The sequence below is a fragment of the Culex quinquefasciatus genome, chromosome 2, assembly GCF_015732765.1.
Source record: "Culex quinquefasciatus strain JHB chromosome 2, VPISU_Cqui_1.0_pri_paternal, whole genome shotgun sequence".
In the NCBI taxonomy this organism is placed as follows: domain Eukaryota; kingdom Metazoa; phylum Arthropoda; class Insecta; order Diptera; family Culicidae; genus Culex; species Culex quinquefasciatus.
Genome location: NC_051862.1, coordinates 154,090,046 through 154,111,168, shown reverse-complemented (window position 1 = coordinate 154,111,168; position 21,123 = coordinate 154,090,046). Strand labels below are relative to the sequence as shown.

At 48.3% G+C, this 21,123-nt stretch overlaps 2 protein-coding genes across 3 annotated transcripts in view; one reads left to right on the top strand and one right to left on the bottom strand.

The window, feature by feature from the left end:
* The first annotated feature begins 291 nt into the window (after positions 1-291).
* On the top strand, positions 292-13,947 carry LOC6036172 (dynein heavy chain 7, axonemal). Its single transcript, XM_038256133.1, has 18 exons — positions 292-622; positions 684-894; positions 951-1,617; positions 1,676-1,867; positions 2,016-3,523; positions 3,795-7,473; positions 7,538-8,059; positions 8,118-8,414; positions 8,469-8,815; positions 8,875-10,080; positions 10,142-10,429; positions 10,484-11,454; positions 11,510-12,504; positions 12,571-12,579; positions 12,651-12,668; positions 12,923-13,057; positions 13,113-13,643; positions 13,706-13,947. Exons 1-18 carry the CDS (start codon positions 292-294, stop codon positions 13,916-13,918), a joined length of 12,120 nt encoding a protein of 4,039 aa, XP_038112061.1. The 3' UTR covers positions 13,919-13,947.
* A 32-nt stretch (positions 13,948-13,979) lies between these two features.
* LOC6036173 (villin-like protein quail) overlaps positions 13,980-21,123 on the bottom strand; it is a 29,393-nt gene continuing 22,249 nt past the window's right edge. For both annotated transcript variants that reach the window (XM_038256061.1, XM_038256060.1), the window contains exons 2-5: positions 18,219-18,428; positions 17,954-18,162; positions 16,079-17,900; positions 13,980-14,392 (exon numbers count right to left, since the gene is read on the bottom strand). In XM_038256061.1, the coding sequence (XP_038111989.1) occupies positions 14,078-14,392; positions 16,079-17,900; positions 17,954-18,162; positions 18,219-18,428 (2,556 nt within the window). In that variant the 3' untranslated portion in view covers positions 13,980-14,077. The remainder of the gene's footprint in view (positions 14,393-16,078; positions 17,901-17,953; positions 18,163-18,218; positions 18,429-21,123) is intronic.

Below are 21,123 nucleotides of genomic sequence, written 5' to 3'. Positions count from 1 at the left end.
CCATAGTCTAATACCTTCTTTACTACACAGAGAAAAATGAGTTCCAAAAATCATAAAAATGGGAACCACGAAAAAAGTGTTGAACACTAATTCATTTGAACACTTTGTTCGTGGTTCCCATTATCATGAACGCTTGTTCACGATTTTGAGAACTCTTTTTTCTCCGAGTAGCAATCGCTTTGCTACAACATTTTTGAATTTAAATTTTGATATTTTTTTAAGTTTTCATTCTTTTAACAACATAAAAAATATTAACCTAGTCAAACTCGCAAAAAAATCCAAACACAATCAATGAACCGCGGTCCGGAACACCGCCGCTCGACGGCGCTTCCGAGCCGAACCCGTCTGCTCGAGGACATCCGCAAGGTGGACAGAAAAGCCCCGCTAGCTGCTGCTGCATCGGCCGCCGGTCCGTCCCGCTTCCTAGCGAGCATCAACCGGCGCGCCAACCCGGAGTACAACAGCAAGCGCATCTGGCAGGAGCTGAACATGCCCACCGAGTGCGATTTTCTGGGCCCGAACGTGTTCACGTTGCCGGAGCGGCTGCTGCGGCACGGACCCAAGTTGCGACCATCGCCGCTGATCAAGCCCAAACCGGACCGACACTTTGCGCAGAAGAAGAGTATGATGGCTCGATGGGTGACTACTTTTCGTTGAATTAAAGCGAGATTTTCGGTTTGTAGAAGTTCGCTCGTACACGGCTTTACGCAAGGATCGCGAGGAGTTCCGCAAGCGGCTGATCAAGCTGATCGTACGCAAGGAACACGAGAAGGACGACGAAGCCAACACGTTCCCGAACGTCGAGGAGCGGGAACTGCTGCGGTACTATCACTACATCCGGAACGGCATCGATACGGTGCACGTGGCACCGATCGACAAGCGTGTTCTGCAACGGTACTAACGGATCAGGTCATCCAGCTGTCCAGCTTACAACCTCTTTCATCTTTTAGGATCCTCAAACTGATCCCGAAGCACCTGGTCAAGTACAAGGACGCGTTGCGTACCATTTTCGACGAGATCAAGGACGACTACTCGCTGGCGGTGAAGAAGGCAGTGGTGGACTTTGTCCTCGGCGATGCCATGACCAAGTACGCCAAGAAGGAGGAGATTGCACCGGCGCGGTCGGAGATCAAGCAGCTGAAGCTCAAGTGGAAGCACCGGTACGACGAGAACCGGACCAAGATCAAGCGGAACCTGTTCTCCATCAATGCCTGCTCGGAGCAGGTGCTGGAGCTGTGGGACACCACGTTCAAGAATCTGCTACTTGTTGACGTAAAGCAGCTGATCGAGAAGGGTCAAGCGTACGATTTGACCGAGTTCACGGTAGGTTTCGGTGAGTTTCAGGGGCATCCTCATGATCGTGACTTTCTCTCTTTGCAGTCGACGGTGAACCAGCAGATTGAAGAGGCCAAAATTATGCTGAACGAAAAGTGGTACGGCTCGATCAAGACCATATTCAACAAGGGAGTCAAGAAGAAGCTGATACCGGACGAGATTACGAAGCCGAAAATGCTGCGAAAGTTCTTCAACTCGCTGGCCACGCTTATGACGAGGCAGTTGCAGAATTTGTGCGTTAGCAGTGTGAAAGCCTACACGGAGTACATTTGTGACGTTGGAGTACAGTTCTATCAGTTATGAACATCTCTGAATAATACAAAAAATGCGTTTCTTCCAGAAAACAAACCAAGGCTTCCGGCTGACGATTTTGCTCGAGAACCAAGATACACTGTCTTTCATTCCGAGCTTCTCCCGGTTTCAAATCGAGATCATCAAGATCATCGACAACGTCGTAAAGGCGGTGAAGAGCTTCAAGCGCATCGAGCAGATACTGAAGCCGAACTTTCCGTGCGCGGAACCGCTGTTAAAGGTAAGATCAAGCTACTCTCTTTCTCAAGTTGCGTTTGAGAGAAATTTTTGTTAGTTATTTTGTGAGATTCTGAGAACGGAGAGCGGTTAACAAAGTTGCCAAAGTGGAATTTAACTGGAGTAATAATAACTACAAATTCCCTATCTAGCCGGAGATCTCGGGCGAGGTGATCGCCCAGTGTAAGGCTCGGATCTGCGACGTGCTCGAGGATCAGCGCATCGGTCCGGAGCTGCGGATGCAAGACTTTGACCAGTACATGACGCTGATGAACGGAACCGACATGGACGAGATCGAGCGGTTCATGGAGAAGCGTCCGAGCTTCGAGGAGTACTGCAAGTACATCCAGCACTACAAGCAGATGGAGGACAACGTGGCGCGCGAGATTTACGGCGTAATTTCGATGGGCTTTTACGAATTTCACCGCGAGGGATTGATCGATACGCTCGAGGGGCTGGCCAAGTTTATGCAGGCCGAGCTGATTGCAAAGATGACGGCGGATCAGCAGCGAGCCGCGTCACAGCTGGCCCACGAGTACGAAGCGATTGCAACGAAGATTCTGACCGTTCCGAAAGACACGGTTGAGTTGATGTCGCTGAAGGCGTATGCTATTCAGATGGAAGAATCTACCATTCCGGAGATGGAAAACAGACTTAAAACCAACCTATCTCGACTACTCTACCTAACAGATTACACAATTTTCACTCCACTGGAGATCAAACAGAACAACAACACCTTCCAGTGGTACCTGAAAATGGCCAACATATTCCAAGATCACAAGAACATCATCGCCGAAAAGGTCGTCGAGTATCAGGACTCCCTCAAGCGAAGAATCGAAAACTTCCGGCGCGATCTTGAGATATACTGGGGCCAGCTGAAGGACTATGAATCGTGGGGTGAGATCAAGAATCTCCAAAAGTACAAGAAGAAAGCGACCGCTCTCGATAACAAGCTGGTGAACGCGATGGAGAAGATCGATCAGATCAACGAGGAAGAGATCGCTTACGGATGGGAGCTGTCGCAGTACCCGCTGAGGAAGCAATGCCACGATAAGCTGACTCCGTACAAGAAGCTGTACGATGCGGGACAGGAGTTTATGGACAAGAACGAGCTGTGGATGCACTCCCAGATTGGCCTGCACGATCCGGAGCAGGTTGAAGAAACTGTCGGAACGTTGTACCGTACGGTTTACACGCTGGAGAAGAAGTTTTCCGATTCGTACCAGACGCAACGGCTTGCGCACGAGGTCAAGAATCGCATCGATCAGTTCAAGACTCACATGCCGATAGTGCAGACGCTTGGCAATCCGGGCATGAAGGAGCGCCACTGGGAACAAGTGTCTGAGATTATTGGCTTTCCAATTAAGATTGCGCCGGATCTTACATTGGAAAAGGTGATCGACTACGGTCTGGATGACTACATCTCTCGGTTTGAGGTCATTTCGGAGAGCGCGACCAAGGAGAACAATCTGGAGAAGGCGATGATCAAGATGGTCAACGAGTGGGCCGACATGGCGTTTGTCGTGCTGCCGTACAGGGACACGGGAACGTACATTCTGTCGGCGGTGGATGACATACAGGTGCTGCTGGACGATCACATTATCAAGACGCAAACGATGAAGAGTTCGCTGTACATCAAGCCGTTTGAAGCGGACATTTTGTAAGTTTTGTTGAATTTGAGGTACCGTAATCTGGGGTGAATCGGGACTACAGTCTGAATAGGGACAGCAGTTTTTAGAGCACTTAAAGCTTTTAAATTTGGAAATGGATGTACACATTTTGTAGGCCTGACTCTGTTCTAACCGAAACCAACCAGAAAAATCAAAATATTGAGCTCCAACATGGTTAAAACTGCTGTCCCAATTCGCCCCATGTGTCCCGATTGACCCCAGTTTACGGTAGTCGGTTTAAATAACATTCCATTTCTCAAGGGCTTGGGAGAAGAAGCTCATGCTGTTGCAGGACATCCTGGACGACTGGCTTAAGGTACAGGCGACGTGGATGTATCTGGAGCCCATCTTCTCCAGCCCGGACATCCAATCGCAAATGCCTGAAGAGGGTCGCCGGTTCAGTGCGGTCGATAAAATCTGGAAAGATCTGATGAAGACGGTGTACGCCGACACCAAAGTCCTAGTGGTCCTCGAGATAGACAAAATGTCGGAGAAACTGAAGAAGTCGTACAGCCTTCTGGAGATCATTCAAAAGGGTCTCAACGAGTATCTGGAGAAGAAGCGTCTCTACTTTCCCCGGTTCTTCTTTCTCTCCAACGACGAACTGTTGGAGATACTATCGGAAACGAAAAATCCTACTCGTGTGCAGCCACATCTGAAGAAGTGCTTCGAGGGTATCGCCACGCTGCACTTCACCGAATCGCTTGATATTACCATGATGCGATCGAGTGAAGGCGAAGAAGTTCAACTGGCGGACGAGGTATCGACGGCGAAGGCAAAGGGACAAGTCGAAAAGTGGCTGTTTGATCTGGAGAAATCGATGAAGAAGAGCGTCCACATCAAGATCGACGAATCCTACGAATCGTACACAACGTCGGTGCGGCACGAGTGGGTTTTGCTGTGGCCAGGCCAGTGCGTCCAAAGCATTTCGTGCGCTTTCTGGACATTGGAGGTCACTCTGTGTTTCGATAGCACAGATCCGCTGGATGCACTCGACGAGTACCGCGAAACATGCAAGACCCAAATCTCGCACATTGTCGATCTTGTACGAGGCAAACTAGCGTTACAGAACCGTATCACGCTTGGAGCACTGATTGTGCTGGATGTGCACGCTCGGGACGTCCTCATGGATCTGATCGTCAAAAAAACATCCAAAGCAGACGATTTTGACTGGCTAGCTCAACTGCGGTACTACATGGAAGACAAGAATCTCTCAACCAGGATGATCAACTCAACCCTCGCGTACGGATACGAATATCTGGGAAACACATCACGTCTGGTCATCACTCCACTCACCGACAGATGCTTCCGCACGTTGTTTGGTGCGTTACATCTGCACCTGGGAGGCGCACCGGAAGGTCCTGCCGGAACAGGGAAAACAGAGACCACCAAGGACTTGGCAAAAGCAGTCGCCAAACAGTGCGTTGTGTTTAACTGTTCCGACGGACTTGACTATATCGCTTTAGGAAAATTCTTCAAAGGACTCGCTTCTTGTGGCGCGTGGTCCTGTTTTGACGAGTTCAACCGTATCGACCTGGAAGTGCTATCGGTTGTTGCGCAACAGATCCTCACAATCCAACGCGGGATCAATTCCGGCTCCAATACGTTGGTGTTTGAAGGAACCCCCCTTACGCTGGATCCTACCTGCGCCGTATTTATCACAATGAACCCAGGTTATGCCGGGCGATCGGAGCTCCCAGATAACCTAAAGGCGCTGTTCCGTTCGGTTGCCATGATGGTGCCCGACTACGCCCTGATCTCCGAAATTGAGCTGTATTCGTACGGATTTCTGAACGCGAAACCACTGGCTGTCAAGATTGTTGCCACGTACCGACTGTGTTCCGAGCAACTGAGCTCACAGCCCCACTACGACTACGGAATGCGAGCGGTCAAATCGGTGCTGAAAGCGGCCGGAGCGTTGAAGCTTCGGTATCCCGACGAAGTGGAAGATATCCTAGTGTTGCGATCGATTAAAGATGTTAATCTGGCCAAGTTCTTGAACCAAGATGTTCCCTTGTTCCAGGGTATCATATCGGATTTATTCCCTGGAGTAGTCCTACCGGAAGCGGACTACGTTGTGTTCAACGCAGCGGTTCAGAAAGCTTGCGAAGAGAACAATATGCAGTGCACACCATTCTTCCTGGAGAAGGTTCAACAACTGTACGAGATGATTGTGGTTCGGCATGGACTGATGCTGGTTGGACCACCGTTTGGAGGAAAGACGACGGCCTATCGAATCCTGGGAATCGCACTAGGACACATCGAGGCACAGGGTGAAATGGGAGAACACAAGGCTCAGTTCACCATAATCAATCCCAAAGCAATAACGATGGGACAGCTGTACGGCCAGTTCGATCCCGTTTCACACGAGTGGAGCGATGGTGTTTTGGCAGTTTCTTACCGCCAGTTCGCAGTAAGCACCACACCGGATCGAAAGTGGCTGATCTTTGATGGACCAGTGGACGCGATCTGGATCGAAAACATGAACACCGTACTCGACGACAACAAGAAACTCTGCCTAATGTCGGGGGAAATTATCCAGCTGGCACCAACAACCAACTTGATCTTCGAAGTGATGGACCTGGACGTCGCCTCACCTGCAACGGTATCGCGCTGCGGTATGATCTACCTGGAACCGTCTACGCTGGGCTGGGAACCGCTGCTGGAATCGTGGAAAAACACTTTGCCTTCGTCCCTTCACTCGGTCAACAAACAAGTAATCACGCAAATGTTCTTGCGGTTCTGTCCCATTCTGTTGTGGTTCGTTCGCAAGGGCGGGGTTAGAGAGATGATGGTCACTTCCGATTCGAACCTGGTGAAGTCGGTGATGAATCTTTTTGACTGTTTCATGGATGACTATCACAATGAGACCTATATGAAAGCGGTGTCCGAAGTGGACGTACGAGCGCAGCTAGAAGGTGTGTTCTTCTTTTCATGCATTTGGGCTATCGGCGGACCACTAGAGATGAGCGGACGGGAAAAGTTCAGCGAGTTGTTCCGTGCGCTGACGGAGAAGATCTTCCCGCCGGAGATCAATGACAAGTTCAAAATTCCGACCCACCTGCACGTGCCGAATCTGACAAAACCGTTCATATTTCAAATCCCGAAAGGAGGAACCGTCTTCGACTACCATTACACCAAGGAAGGCAAAGGAAAGTGGCGTCCATGGGCTGAAGAGATCGGTCAGATCATCTCCATTCAGCGGGATATGCCCGTAAATCAGATTATCGTGCCTACAGTTGAAACCATAAGGATCACGGCACTGCTCGAACTGCTCGTTCAGCATAGCAAGGGTCTGTTGCTGGTCGGTCCAACGGGAACCGGAAAGAGTGTCTACACGATCGACTTCTTGCTGAAACGCAACGATACAAACATTTTCAAGCCACTGATGATGAACTTTTCGGCACAAACATCAGCCAACCAGGTGCAGGACATAATCATGTCCAAGCTGGACAAACGTCGCAAAGGTGTGTACGGTCCTCCACTCGGGAAGAAATGCGTCGTGTTCATCGACGATGTCTCAATGCCACTTAAGGAGACTTACGGAGCACAACCACCGATTGAAATCGTGCGAATGTTTTTGGATCATGCCATGTGGTACGATCGGAAGGAGGTGGTTCCCATGAAGCTGGTTGATCTTCAGCTTCTATGCGCAATGGGTCCCCCGAGCACCGGTAACACCGTAACTCCGCGATTTTCAAGACACTTCAACACGATCGCACTGGACGAGTTTGACGATTCAACCCTGACTGGAATCTTCAGCAAGATTGTCCTCTGGCACTTGGACACGCGAGGATTCTCCAAGGAGTTCGATCCGTGCATCGACGAGATTGTACTTTCAACGTTGCAGATTTACAGAGAAGCCAGACGTGTGCTGCTTCCAACTCCCGCCAAGTGTCACTATCTGTTCAATTTGCGGGACTTTTCCAGGGTTATCCAGGTTAGTGGTTTTATCGGGAGGGGACGCTTACGGAAGGACTCTTTTGATGACACATTTCTTTTAGGGAGTTCTGCTATCCGTTCCCGAGGGTACCGAAAGTCTGAACTCTATAAGACGAATGTGGGCTCACGAGATCCTGCGGGTGTACGGTGACCGTCTGGTTGATGACCAGGATCGCCAGTGGTTGTTCAACGAACTGTGCACAGTTATCGACAAGTACATGCACGAAGATCCGAAAGATCTGTTTGACAGATTTGTAGAGAATGGGCAGCTGAATGAAACGAATCTTCGTGGTATGATGTTCTGCGACTTTACGAATCCCAAGGCGGACACCAAGCTGTACCTGGAGGTGATGGAAATGGAGGAGTTGGGATTCGTGGTCGAGTCGTACATCGTAGAGTACAACAACATGTCTAAAAAGCCGATGACGCTCGTGTTGTTCCGCTTTGCGATCGAACATTTGTCCAGAATTTGTCGAATCATCAAGCAACCTCGAAGCCACGCCCTGCTGGTGGGCGTTGGAGGTTCTGGACGGCAGTCGTTGGCTCGGATTGCGTCTCACATTTGTTCGTACGAGTTGTATCAGGTAGAATAGAATGAAATTAGTAGATTTTTGTAGTTTAGATAACATCTTTGCCATACAGGTTGAGATCTCAAGACAGTACGGAATGACCGAATGGCGCGAAGATATGAAAAATTTGCTGAAAAAGGTAGCCTCGTCGGATCAGCACATTTGCTTCTTGTTCACCGATACCCAGATCAAGGAGGAGAGCTTCTTGGAAGACATCAACAATATGTTGAACTCCGGCGAAATACCGAACCTGTTCACAAATGAAGAAAAATCCGAGATCATCGAGAAGATGCGTCAGCTTGATCGACAGAAGGAAAAGTCTCAACAGACGGATGGGACACCAGTTGCATTGTTCAACTTATTCGTAACGGTATAACGCTGAGCTTCTGATGATTCAACAAAAACTTACCACCGCGTATTCCAGATTGTCCGCGACCAGCTGCACATTGTGCTGTCGATGTCCCCGATCGGAGATTCGTTCCGAAACCGTGTCAGAAAGTTCCCCTCAATCGTAAACTGTTGCACCATTGATTGGTTCCAACCTTGGCCCAAGGATGCACTGGTAGCAGTGGCAACGAAGTTTCTCTCCACGGTGGAGATGCCGGTGAAGGAGCGCAACGTGTGTATCGACATGTGTATGGAGTTCCACACGTCGACGCAGGAATTGTCCGAGGAGTTTTTGATCCGTTTGAATCGGCACAACTACGTGACCCCAACCTCTTACCTAGAGTTGATCCATACCTTCAAGACGTTGTTGGACAAAAAGAGAACGTAATTTTATTCTGTTGCATTTTTCTTGTTTGTCCTGGTATAAAGTCTGCTTCTTCCAGGGAGGTTCTAACCGGCAAGAATCGTTACTTGACAGGGCTTAAGCAGCTGGAGATTGCAGCCCAACAGGTCGGGGTGATGCAAGAACAGCTGGAAGCTGTACAGCCGCAGCTCAAGATTGCTGCCGAGACTGTGGCCCAACAGATGGCCAAGGTTCAGGCAGACAGTGAAGTTGCCGCCGTACAGAAGGAACTGGTCAAGAAGGACGAAGCGGCCGCACAGGAACAGGCAGCTGCTGCCAACGAGATCAAAGAGGTCTGCGATGCGAAATTGGCGGACGCGATGCCAATCTTGAACGCAGCCTTAGAGGCGTTGAACACTTTGACTCCTCAGGATATAACGATCGTGAAAACGATGAAGAGTCCTCCGATCGGCGTAAAGGTCGTGATGGAAGCCGTTTGTATCCTGAAGGACTTGAAGCCGGATCGTGTTCAGGCCCCGTCGGGTGTAGGTATGGTGGAGGATTACTGGGGACCCGCCAAGAAGCTTCTCGGTGACATGAAGTTCTTGGACGGGCTGTTGAACTTTGAAAAGGACGATATCCAGCCTAAGGTGATACAGAAACTCGAGGAACGGATCTTGAACAATGAGAACTTTGACCCGGATAAGGTCAAAACTGCTTCCACTGCATGCGAGGGTTTGTGCAAGTGGGTCATAGCGATCGCCAAGTACGATAAGGTTGCCAAGGAGATAGCTCCGAAGAAGATTGCACTGAAAGAGGCACAAGACAAGTACAACGGAGCGATGGCCATTCTGAACTCAAAATTGGAGCAATTGGCGATTGTTGAGGAAAACCTGGCGGAACTTCAGAAAAAGCTCGACGAGCAAATCCAGCAGCACGCGAAGCTGCAAGCCAACGTAGAGCTGTGCATGAAGAAGCTGGAACGCGCAACGGAGATCATCACTGGGCTGGGTGGCGAAAAGGATCGCTGGGAGCAAGCGGCCGAGAATCTGGGCAAGGTGTACGACAACCTGACCGGCGACGTGCTGATTGCGTCCGGAGTGGTCGCCTATTTGGGACCGTTTACGATCTTGTTCCGAGCGCAGCAGATTAAACGCTGGATCGACAGCTGCAACAAGAAGGGTATTGTATGTTCTCAAGATTTTCAGCTATCGACGGTTCTTGGTAATCCGGTGGACATTCGTGCGTGGAACATATTCGGACTGCCAAGCGATGCGTTCTCGGTGGAGAGTGCCATCATTATACAGTAAGTTTTGGGAGGGGTTTGTACGGTTGGGGGCTTGCTAAATGATGATTTTGTATTACAGTAATGCACGACGATGGCCGCTGATGATTGATCCCCAGGGCCAAGCGAACAAGTGGATCCGCAACATGGAGAAAGTGAATCGCATCTGTATCATTCGTTTTAGTCAACCGGACTACACGAGGGTGCTGGAGAATGCAATACAATTTGGGTTGCCAGTGCTGTTGGAGAATATTGGCGAAGAGATAGAACCTCTGCTAGAACCGATACTGCTTAAGCAGATTTTCCGGCAGGGTGGAACGATGTGTATCAAGCTAGGCGATTCCGTAATTGAGTACAATGATTCTTTCAAGTTTGTAGCGTTTTAAGGAATGCTGGAATGTGCTTAACCATCTTACACTTGCAGGTTTTACATAACCACAAAGCTCAGAAACCCCCACTACCTGCCGGAGATTGCCGTCAAAGTCACTCTGCTCAACTTTATGATCACCAAAACTGGTCTCCAGGATCAGCTGCTGTCGATTACGGTGGCCCGCGAACGCCCGGACTTGGAAACCGAGAAGAACGCACTGATTGTGCAGGGTGCGGAAAACAAGCGCCAACTGCAGGAAATTGAAGATAAAATCCTGCAAGTCCTAAGCTCCGAAGGAAACATTCTCGAAGACGAAACTGCCGTGTCGGTCCTAAGTTCTTCGAAGACGCTAGCCAACGAGATTAACGAAAAGCAGATCATTGCCGAGACAACTGAGCGTCAGATCGATATCGCCCGGTTGCAGTACACCTCGATTGCGGCCCACTCGACGGTTCTGTTTTTCACTATTGCAGACCTGGCGAACATCGATCCGATGTATCAGTATAGCTTGAGTTGGTTTGTGAACCTCTTTACGGCGGCGATCGACAACACCGAAAAGGTTGACGAAGTCCCGGCCCGGTTGGAGGATCTTAGGACTTACTTCACGTACAGTCTGTATGAGAATATCTGCAGGAGTCTGTTTGAGAAGGACAAGATACTGTTTTCGCTTTTGTTGACCACCAATTTGCAAGATGCAGAGGCCAAGTTCGATCGGGCGGAGTTTATGTTCCTGCTGACGGGTGGCGTTGGGCTGGACAATCCCGACGCCAATCCGGCAGAGTGGCTACCGGCGCGAAGCTGGGACGAGATTTGCCGACTGACGGCGTACGAGGCATTCGGGGGGTTCAAAGAGCACGTGGTTGGCAATTTGAGACGTTGGAAGGCATACTTTGACGACGATACACCGCATAGCGCCGAGATTCCTGATCCGTGGAAGACGAGCCTGTCTTCGTTCCAGAAGCTGCTGGTTCTGAGATGCTTCCGCTCGGACAAGCTGGTGCCGGGAATCGAGATCTATGTTGAAGGTTGTAACACTTGGAATGGAGGTTTGACCGATCCTTATTACCGCTTCGCTTGCAGGTCTCATGACAAGGAAATACGTGGAACCTCCGCCGTTTAACTTGGCAGCGTCGTACGATGAGTCCAACTGTTGCGTCCCGTTGATTTTCGTACTAACGCCGGGAGCTGACCCAACGGCGACCTTGCTCCGCTTCGCCGACACTCAGGGGTTGGGCTCGAATCGGTTGTACTCGCTTTCGTTGGGTCAGGGACAGGGTCCTATCGCTACCAAGATGATCGACGAGGGAACCAAGTTTGGCAACTGGGTTCTGCTGCAGAACTGTCACTTGGCGCAGAGCTGGATGCCCACGTTGGAGCGAATATGCGAAAGCTTCCAGCCGGACACGACTCATCCAGATTTTCGCCTATGGTTGACCTCGTATCCGACGGAGCATTTTCCGGTTGTCGTTCTTCAGAACGGTATCAAGATCACCAACGAGCCGCCGAAGGGTCTCCGCATGAACATTGTGCGGTCGTTCATGAGCGATCCGATCTCGAACGTGGAGTGGTTTGAAGCGTGCAAACAGTCGGGTAACTTTAAGAAGCTGCTGTTTAGCTTGTGCTTCTTCCATGGAATTGTGCAGGAGAGACGTCAGTTCGGACCGATCGGTTGGAATATCCCGTACGAATTTAATGAAACCGATCTTAGTATTAGCTTGACTCAGCTGCGCATGTTCTTGGACGAGTACGAGGAGGTGCCGTATGTGGCGCTGCGCTACTTGACTGGAGAGTGTAATTACGGAGGTCGGGTTACGGACGATTGGGATCGTCGAACGTTGATCACGATCCTGGGACGATTCTATTGCGACAACGTGCTCGAGGACGATGAGTACATTCTGGACGAGCAAGGTTTGTACAAGATACCGGAGCTGAAGGAACACGAGGAGTTCATGGCGTACATCAAGGATCTGCCGACTATCGCCAAGCCTGGGGTGTTTGGGCTGCACGAGAATGCGGATATCATGAAGGACCAGAAGGAGACGGATCTGCTGCTGACCAGCACACTGAAAACACAGGTTGGTGGGATTTTTTGAGGTTGGGATTTGTTCATGTCTAACTTGTTCAATTCAAATGCTCGCCAGGATCGAACGGTAAAGTATTTCTATGTTTATTTCATTACTCTCTAAAAGATTTCTTCTTCTTCCTCAAATGCAATCATCAGGATTTGTTCGAGATGAAGGTAAGTCTAGTCTCTCCAATGCTTACGGCATGTTGCATGTGTGCGGTTTAACCGAACTATTTTTCCCCTTTTGGCAATTGAAATCGATAGCTTCAGTTGGATCGTCAGGTTTGTAGAAAGTCTGGATTACACGAATCGCTGTCGTGGTTCCTCAAAATTTGCTTGTCCAAATTTCGTTACTTTTAAGTTTTAGCGCTGACCTTAGCTTGAAAACATGTCCTTACCAAAGTGTACTAACCGTTTCTTCCGTTTAGACTACTTCAACCGGAGTTTTCCGCGAAACTCCCGCTGAAATAGTGATCCGCGTGTCGAACGACATTCTCAAGCGTCTGCCGAAGGAGTTTGATCGCGATGCCGCGCTGGAGAAGTACCCAACCAGCTATCATCAGGTAATCTCGAAGCGAAAATCTTACCCAATGGGAGTTCAACGCTGCTTTCTTCCAGAGCATGAACACCGTCCTCGTGCAGGAAATGGTCCGATTCAACACGCTGCTAAGTTGTATCCGCAACAGCTTGGTCACCGCTAGCAAGGCGATGCAGGGCTTGGTGGCCATGTCGCCGAGCATCGAGGAAGTGGTCGCATCGCTGCTGGTTGGTCGTATCCCAGGACTGTGGGCCAAGCGGTCGTACCCGAGCTTGAAGCCGCTGGGCAGCTACATCATCGACTTCCTGGCGCGGTTGGACTTTCTGCGCAAGTGGTACGACGACGGACCGCCGACGGACTTTTGGCTGTCGGGTTTCTTCTTTACGCAGGCCTTCCTGACGGGAGCTCAGCAGAACTTTGCCCGGAAGTACGTGATCCCGATCGATTTGCTGGTGTTTGACAACACGACCCTGACGGAGTCGAGCTTCGAGCAGCCTCCCGAGGATGGCGTTTACGTGTATGGGTTGTTTGTGGAAGGAGCCAGATGGGATCGCAAGAAGGGATACCTGCAGGAGTCGTTCCCGAGGGTGCTGTTTGACACGATGCCACACGTGAGTTCTTTGTGATTAAGATCTGAACGTTATTTAATTTCGCTCTGATTTCTACCTTGCAGATTTGGATGCAACCGATCAAGAAGGACGATTTGGTGCTGCGTCATACGTATACTTGTCCGGTGTACAAAACGGCTGAACGTCGAGGAATTCTGTCGACCACTGGGCACAGTACCAACTTTGTTATTGGCCTATCACTGGACTGTGAACCCGGTGCAAACCCGGAACACTGGATTCGACGTGGAACTGCTCTTTTGTGCCAGTTGAGCCACTAGTTTTGATTGTAATTGTAATACATAAATATATTTTATACCCCAACAATTAAACAACCCCGCGTTAAAACAGTGTAAAGTTTTATTACAGTTTAAAATATCCTTCCATTTTACAAATAAGGCAGCGTCGCGTAGTGTGTAGAGTGTGTGAGAACCGCGGTGTTAAAACAGTTTATTTTGCTTCTTCAGCTCGACCTGCTTCCACTTGGGCAGTTCTTCGAAATCGTGGAACGCCATCTTGAACACGGTCACAAAGTCGTCGTGTGTCAGGTGCACCTCCTTGCGCGTCGGGTTGATGCTAGCCGGTAGGTTGGTGGCGTCCCCTCCGCGCAGCATGTCCAGCGGGTACTTTTGGTAGCGATCAAAGTCTTCGCCGGTGGCGCTGTCACTGTGCACGGAACCCCGTGGCACGGGGACGGGCGTCGTTCCGCCGGGCGATTCCAGCTCGGCGCGGATCTTGTCGAACGGGATGTAGTTCTGGAGGTTTGGAGAAAAAGGTTAGTTTTTTATGCTTTTCTTTAACTCTACATAACTGTGTAATAGCCAAAATAACCAACTTCTTGCATAAGCGTGTATGAATGACAGATAGTGAAAGAAGCTGCGTGTTTATGTTTACGTTGTGAATAGTAACCGCAGAGTAACGGACATGAGATCAGCGAGTTACTGTAGGGCAGTGATTCTCAACGGGGGTACCGGGCCTACTTGATTTACATGGTAGGGGGTACCAGCCTAGAAGAAGGTGCTCCTGTCATTTACATGGAGTTTTGATTTTTTTATGTTTGAGGCAAAATTTAAATGTCTTTAAAGTTATTTAAACGGTTTGCGAATGTTCTAAAACTTGTGCTCCTAGTGAAGAAGGAAACTGTTTGGTCCGCGCCGGAAGTGAAAGTGAGAAGGAGACCATCAAACTGCCAAGGGAACCAAGAGAATTACTGAATTCGCGTTACGGACAGCTTTATACCGGACGGTGCTGGGTGGCGTTAGTCATCAAATTCTGGTCTGAAGAGGATTACTGGAAGTTGGCCAACTACGTGGAGCTGAAAGTCTGAATTTTTTGATCCGTCAAGATCGCCGCCTGTGGCCGTAATTTGGATGTGTGCTTCCTCCGGCATAGAACGGCTGTTCAAGATCATGTTGTTCAAACCCGGTGAGGAATTTCCTTTTTGCATCTTATTCAATTTTCAAGCGTTGAAGGAGTGGCCGTGGCTGAATGGTTACAGTGTTCGCTTTATAAGCGAATGGTCCTGGGTTCGATTCCCATCTGCTCCCAACGAGAAAGTTAAAGAAATATAAATTCGTGAAACTCCTGAACATGAACGAAAAATTAAAGTTGCTCGAGGCGGGGTTCGATTCCCCGTCCAGGTTGATAAACAAAAAGGCTAACCACTAGTCCATCGTGGCTTGATGAGTTATGACTGGAATTAGGAATACTGTTACTGCTAACTATATACGCGCTGGGTCTTTGTCCATTTGACAAAGGTTCGGAAGTTCTGAATAACGTTTGAATCTGATTGATGCAAACGTTCTTCAGGGCGGGGCTTGTCGATAAAGCTGAAGTACCTCGCGCTCGGCTAGCCAGCGTAGAAATGGGTCACCGAAGCTCGGCAGAGCTAACACTTTCAAATGCCTATGCGAGTTATTTGCATGTATAGAATGTCAAATTCTAAAATACATGGAAACAACTCAATTTGTAAGAAGCGACCGCGTGGTCCCGTTTGATTGGTTGCACACACACACACACAGGGGGTACCAGCCTAGAAGAAGGTTGAGAATCGCTGCTGTAGGGTCTTCGTCTTATAAAATAATGTAAACAATATAAATATCGAGATAAATATATTGATCGGGTAATAATGGTAACAATAACCCGAAACAGACTATTCCTTATTGAAGCGTGTACTTGGGTTTTGACAGCGAATCAAAAAAGGCGCTTGTTTATGTTTACGCTGTGGACAGTTGAGAGTGAACGTTTGGCGCGGAAGTGTGAGTGCGATTGAATTGAGCGAGAACCGGTTGGTGGAACCCGGAACAGGACACGACGGAAGCGGACATGAGGTCAGTGGGTGGTTGGGAAGTTAATAATCGGCAGCGATGGTGCTGCGTCCGGAACGTCGTGTCTCAAGGAGTCTACAGTTACTGGTTGGTTAATGATTGCTAGGGACTCACCTCATAATACTTCTTGTCCCAGTTGTCGAAGAACCCGATGAACGTGATCGGTTCCTCGCCCTGACGCACCACCGCGATCGGCATGTTGATGTCCCGCTGGACCGGATGGGTGTTGATCAGATACTTGGCCAGCTCCCAGCACTGCGATCGGTCGTCCGTCCCGACAAACTCGCCGACCCAAACGTACACGATGTTTCCCGCGTCCAGCAGGAACATGTTCTCCGGCCGCAGATCCTTCTGGGTGAAGCCGAAGATCTTGCTCAGCACAAACTTTTCCTGCTCCAGCGAGCACATGTACAGGCCGATCCGTTGCTTCTCCCAGGTCTGGGCGACGTTCATCGTGGGAGTTACGATACTGCCGTGCGTCTTTTTCAGCTGCTTCAAGAATTTTTCACCGACCGAGTTGAAGAATTCGTCGGTTTCATTGGACTCCATGACGAGGTTGTACTCACCCAGGATGGATGCGATCGATTTGGCCATTTCTCGTGAGTCTCCGGTTGAGTACTGGCCGCACCATATCCAGATTTCATTGTCTGGGGCTTTCAGGATGTAGCAATCCTCCGGGTAGTAGAGCGTCTTGCTGGACACTTGAACGGCTTTGCAAGAATAAGTGGAGTTTCCGACGACCTTCAGCACGAAGCTGCTCGGATATTTGCGAATGTTCATGATGCCTTCGCCGCCGGAACCTTTGGCGTTGAAGATGATCAAGCCTCCTTTGAAGATCTGCAAGAAGTGGGGTGGTTCCATGCCTTCGCTGATGCGTACTTGAACGACCTGTTTCTTCAGATGGCTGCACATCTCTGCTAGGAAGGCTTCTCCAGTTTGGCGGAACTCCATGGACGCGTTGGAGCCCACCCACAGATAGATCACATTCTTGATAGAGTTGGACAGCGAGCTGATGTTGTTCTCAGAGGTGCACGATATCTGGTAGTGGACAATGTAGCAATTGCCCGAGTAGAACGTCTTGGCGTGCTTCTTGGGTATTTCGCTGACGTCCTCGGCACCAATCTGGTACACAGTAGCATCTCCGGTACCGTCGTCCATAAGCTGGATCTGAGCCGCGAGTTTGGGACGCTGAATCAGCGTGAGCGCATCGAACTTCTCCGACATTCCCTTGATGGAGTTTCCGTTGACATCCGAGCTGATCCAGCTGGGAAAGAGACTGGTGAACTCGGCCGGTTCGAGTCCGTCGATGACGCGGGCAACCGGAGTTGACGCCGGATATCCTTTCTTGATCACATAACCTCGCACGTGACGCATGGCTTCGGCTCGGTTCTGCTTGTGTGAGCTACGTCCGATCCAGATCCACACTCCGTTGCACAGGTAGTCAATGATGTAGATGCTGTCCCGCCCGTACAGGTCTGCTTGCTCCAGCGCTCCCGTCTTGACCAGCTCTACGCGGAACACCCCGTTGACGGTGTCACACTGGTACAGCTTGAGGACGATGTCGGCGTTGGACGGGGTCAGCGCCATCGGCTGGACGAAGCGCTGCGACAAGCTGAGAAAGCCGTTCCACACTTCCTTCCGGTCGGCGCTCATCGACTGTTCGTAGCCATCGTCGACGACGGCCATTTCGGGGATTTTGAAGGAATCTTTCAGCTTGGTTCCGATCTTGAGCCCGAAAAGTCGCTCGCACGAACTGGTCGTTCGACCAACCCATACAAAGAGGATCGTCGGAGTCTGGAGGATCATTACGTGGCCACAGTTGAAGTGCTGCCAGGTGATCGCTTTCTGTTGGATGCACTGCGGGGTTGTCTTGCCCTTGATTTGGTACAGTCGCGGGAACTGTGGGTAGGATGAGGGGTCCGTGCCGGATTGAATGCTGAAAGTAGGAGATATTAGCCAAGATCCAACAGGGATTCCTGTTAAACTTACAGAATACCATCTTCCTTGAAGTAAGACAAGAATCGAATCCCCTCATGTCCCTGGCTCTCGCGATACTGTGTGGTCTTGTGATCCAGATGAAGATCCAACTCTATGATTTTGTACGCCGCAGATTTTGACCGATCGGACGTGATATTTGCTCCCAGCCAGAAGTGGATATACCGCTCGATTACGCCCATCGGAGTTTTAATTTCACGACACTGAAAAAGCGAGATCTTTCAGTAGAACTCCCAAAATCTACAGTTGATCAACCTACAATGGTGTTCTTATCGGAGATCGTCCCCGCCAGCGACGCCGAGTAGATTACGTACGTGTTCTCGTCGTAGAACGTCCCGAACTGCTCCTTGGGCAGCGCCTCCACGTGGTCGTTCTGTATCCGCCACACGTGGAACCCGATCGCCTTGGGGCTGATCTTGCGGAACGCCGTGTCGATCTTGATGTCCTCATAGATGGGCCGCTTCTGGTCCTGCAGGCGAGATTAGAGTGAAAAAACAAACGTCAGCGCATTTCTCAAACTCAACCGAGCGTATCAATCGAGTCTCGTGGTTTAGAACCGCTTGCGTCCAATTCAAATTAGTTCTGCGGTGCCGTTCCCACAAAATATTAGTTTCACGGTTCGGTGAGTCGAGATAAAATTGAAAAAAAGCGTGTGGTGGAAAGGCAACATCCGAAAAATCGTCACATCAGAAAGGGGAAAAAAGTGAATCATTTCCTGTGTGGTGAATCGAAAGTCAAACAGGTCGTCGTTTTCAGGGCTTTGCGCTGTTTGGATGAATGTGGTGTAGGAAATTACAATAAAGCTAAATGTGGTTTTAATCGATTGAATTTAGAGCAGAGTTGCTGATCTGTGGTTGTATTAAACTGTTGTTTTTTTTGTGAAATCTTTTTCCATGGTTTAAAATTCATTCAGATTTGATCCATCGAACTTTCAAAGAATTTTTAAAAAATGATGTTCTTCGAACCAAGATTCACTTTCTGAAATGATTCAAATTAAGATCTTCTTTTGAAAATATTCCGACTAAAATCCTATGTTATGGCAAAACTTTAACTGAGAAAAAAAAACCGTAATGGCAATGATTTAGGAACAATATCTCCTTGAATACCATCAATTTACCGACATCGCAAAAATGTGTTTCTGCAGAAAAATAGAAAAACTCCCTATAAACTACATGTCCCCATTCACTTCTACTAACCACCAACTAAATCACAATGCCCGTGGCCATTTCTCTGCTACACTTCCTTATGGTCTTAAATTAAAGTAACACGCCACCGCCAAGACGCCTGCGCCGCCCGCTTAATGGGTACCATTATGCTACGGCCGGAACACTTTTTTTGCAAACCTGGGGGCAGGGTGGGCGGCTTTTTGCACACACCCATCATCGCCACAAACAAGCATTTCCAGGCAAGCTTGGTGGAGGCTCCAACGAAGAAACCATTTCACAGCTTAATTCGGTTTAAAAATAATTACTTGGAAATTGGGCTATCCCGTGCGTGTGTGTGTTTGCAAACTGCCCAAAAAGCTTTAATTAAGTTTGGCTTCAATCTCGCTCCCATCCTCATCATCACTAACGAGGAGTTCAAATATTTTAGAGGTCACTTAAGTTTTCACTTAACCGGTTCGGCTAAACATCAAATCTTGCGCGCTGGGGTGGTCATTAAGTCAAACCGGAAAACTGACTGCTACTCAAGTCCGTCTCGAGATGTCGATGCAATTTATTGCATACACATTTCACTTTCGTTTGGCCCGCTGCAGGGGGATGTCTTACCGCATGGATCGTCGTCTTAGCTTCTTCTGACACATCTGGATCTAGTTTGGGGGATGAGTGAGGCAAAAACGTATTTTCAGATGTACCTAGTCCGGACATTTGTACCAGTAGCAGTAGCAGTCGTAAGTGCGGACAGGTTGCAATTACGCAATCACGAGATATAACTTTGTTGTTTTGTTAAATTTCCTCAGCAGAATTAAGGATTTGAAGTGGTGTGCCTGGCTGTTAAGTAATATGTGAGTTGAAGCATTAAAAAAATAATTAGTTTTTTTTAATTGAAGTTTCCGTTTGTCCTGAGTCAAACCTGAGTTTTTTTTTTATCAAAAAGTTGAGAATTTTTTTGACATTTTTTCAGGAATGGAACTAATCTGTTATCGTACGTTATCTATTAGGGGACCCCTTTCCTATAGTGGACCCTCTGAAGGTTTTTTGATGAAAAATCAATAAAATCACAATTAAAAGCGTTTTTTTGTCTACAAATCTTTTATTTGGCATGTTCAGCATAATTTAAAACAATGTTGACTGACATTGAATTGTCATTTTCGCCAAAATAATTGTTTTGAGTTCGACATCTGAAATCAGCAATGGCCACTACCATTTTCACAATAAAAGAGCATTTCTTTTTTATGATTGAATTAACCCTCTCCCGCCCGTGGTTACTCCAGAGCACCAAAACTTTGAACTCAAATATCTCGGAACTGACAAAACTTTTTACGGTGCTTTAAGTTGCAGGTGTTCATGTAGAATGTATACTAACATCTCCCTAAATTTCATAAAATTTGGTTAAGCACAATCTAAGTTACAGTACGAAATGTAAACAAAAATGGGCCAATTTTAGGGAAATAAATAAGACCTGTTTTCGAAAGCCCGTAAAAATTACTAAACACAAAATTCTATGAAACAAAAAATGTTTTGCTATCATTTGAACCTTGGACTAGAATCCCTGTGAATAACATTGTGAGTTTGGACCGGTTTTGAGTGGTTTTCAACCTTTTTTATTTGGTGCACCAGAGCACCACCCAGGCATATGAGCAACTAAATATTCAGGAGCACTTTTTTCTAAATTACAGAAAAAACTTATTTTTATCAAAATAAAAGTTTATAAACGTTTCGACTATTCATAAACAAGACAAAACATTGTTATTAGACCGATGGTTTTATTATTTTCCTTATTTTTCATGAAAATTGTTGTTTGTGAGTTTTGAATGAGCCAATCAAAGAAAACTGAAAATGCAGAAATTTTAGAATTTGTAATTCAAACTTCAGAAATATGGTCTTACAGCAAAGCATAAGTATTTTTTAACACATTTCGAAGCATTTTCAAACAACTGAACCAATAGATTTGAAGAAAACGAGATTTTGTGATTTTAAAAAAAGTTGCTCGTCTTCCTGATG

Excerpts from the sequence above, each read along its gene's own strand:
- LOC6036172 (XM_038256133.1), top strand. The coding sequence starts at position 292 with ATGAACCGCGGTCCGGAACACCGCCGCTCGACGGCGCTTCCGAGCCGA. Across the intron at positions 1,618-1,675 it reads AGTACATTTGTGACGTTGGA|AAAACAAACCAAGGCTTCCG; the intron begins GTACAGTTCTAT and ends CGTTTCTTCCAG. Across the intron at positions 8,816-8,874 it reads TTGTTGGACAAAAAGAGAAC|GGAGGTTCTAACCGGCAAGA; the intron begins GTAATTTTATTC and ends TGCTTCTTCCAG.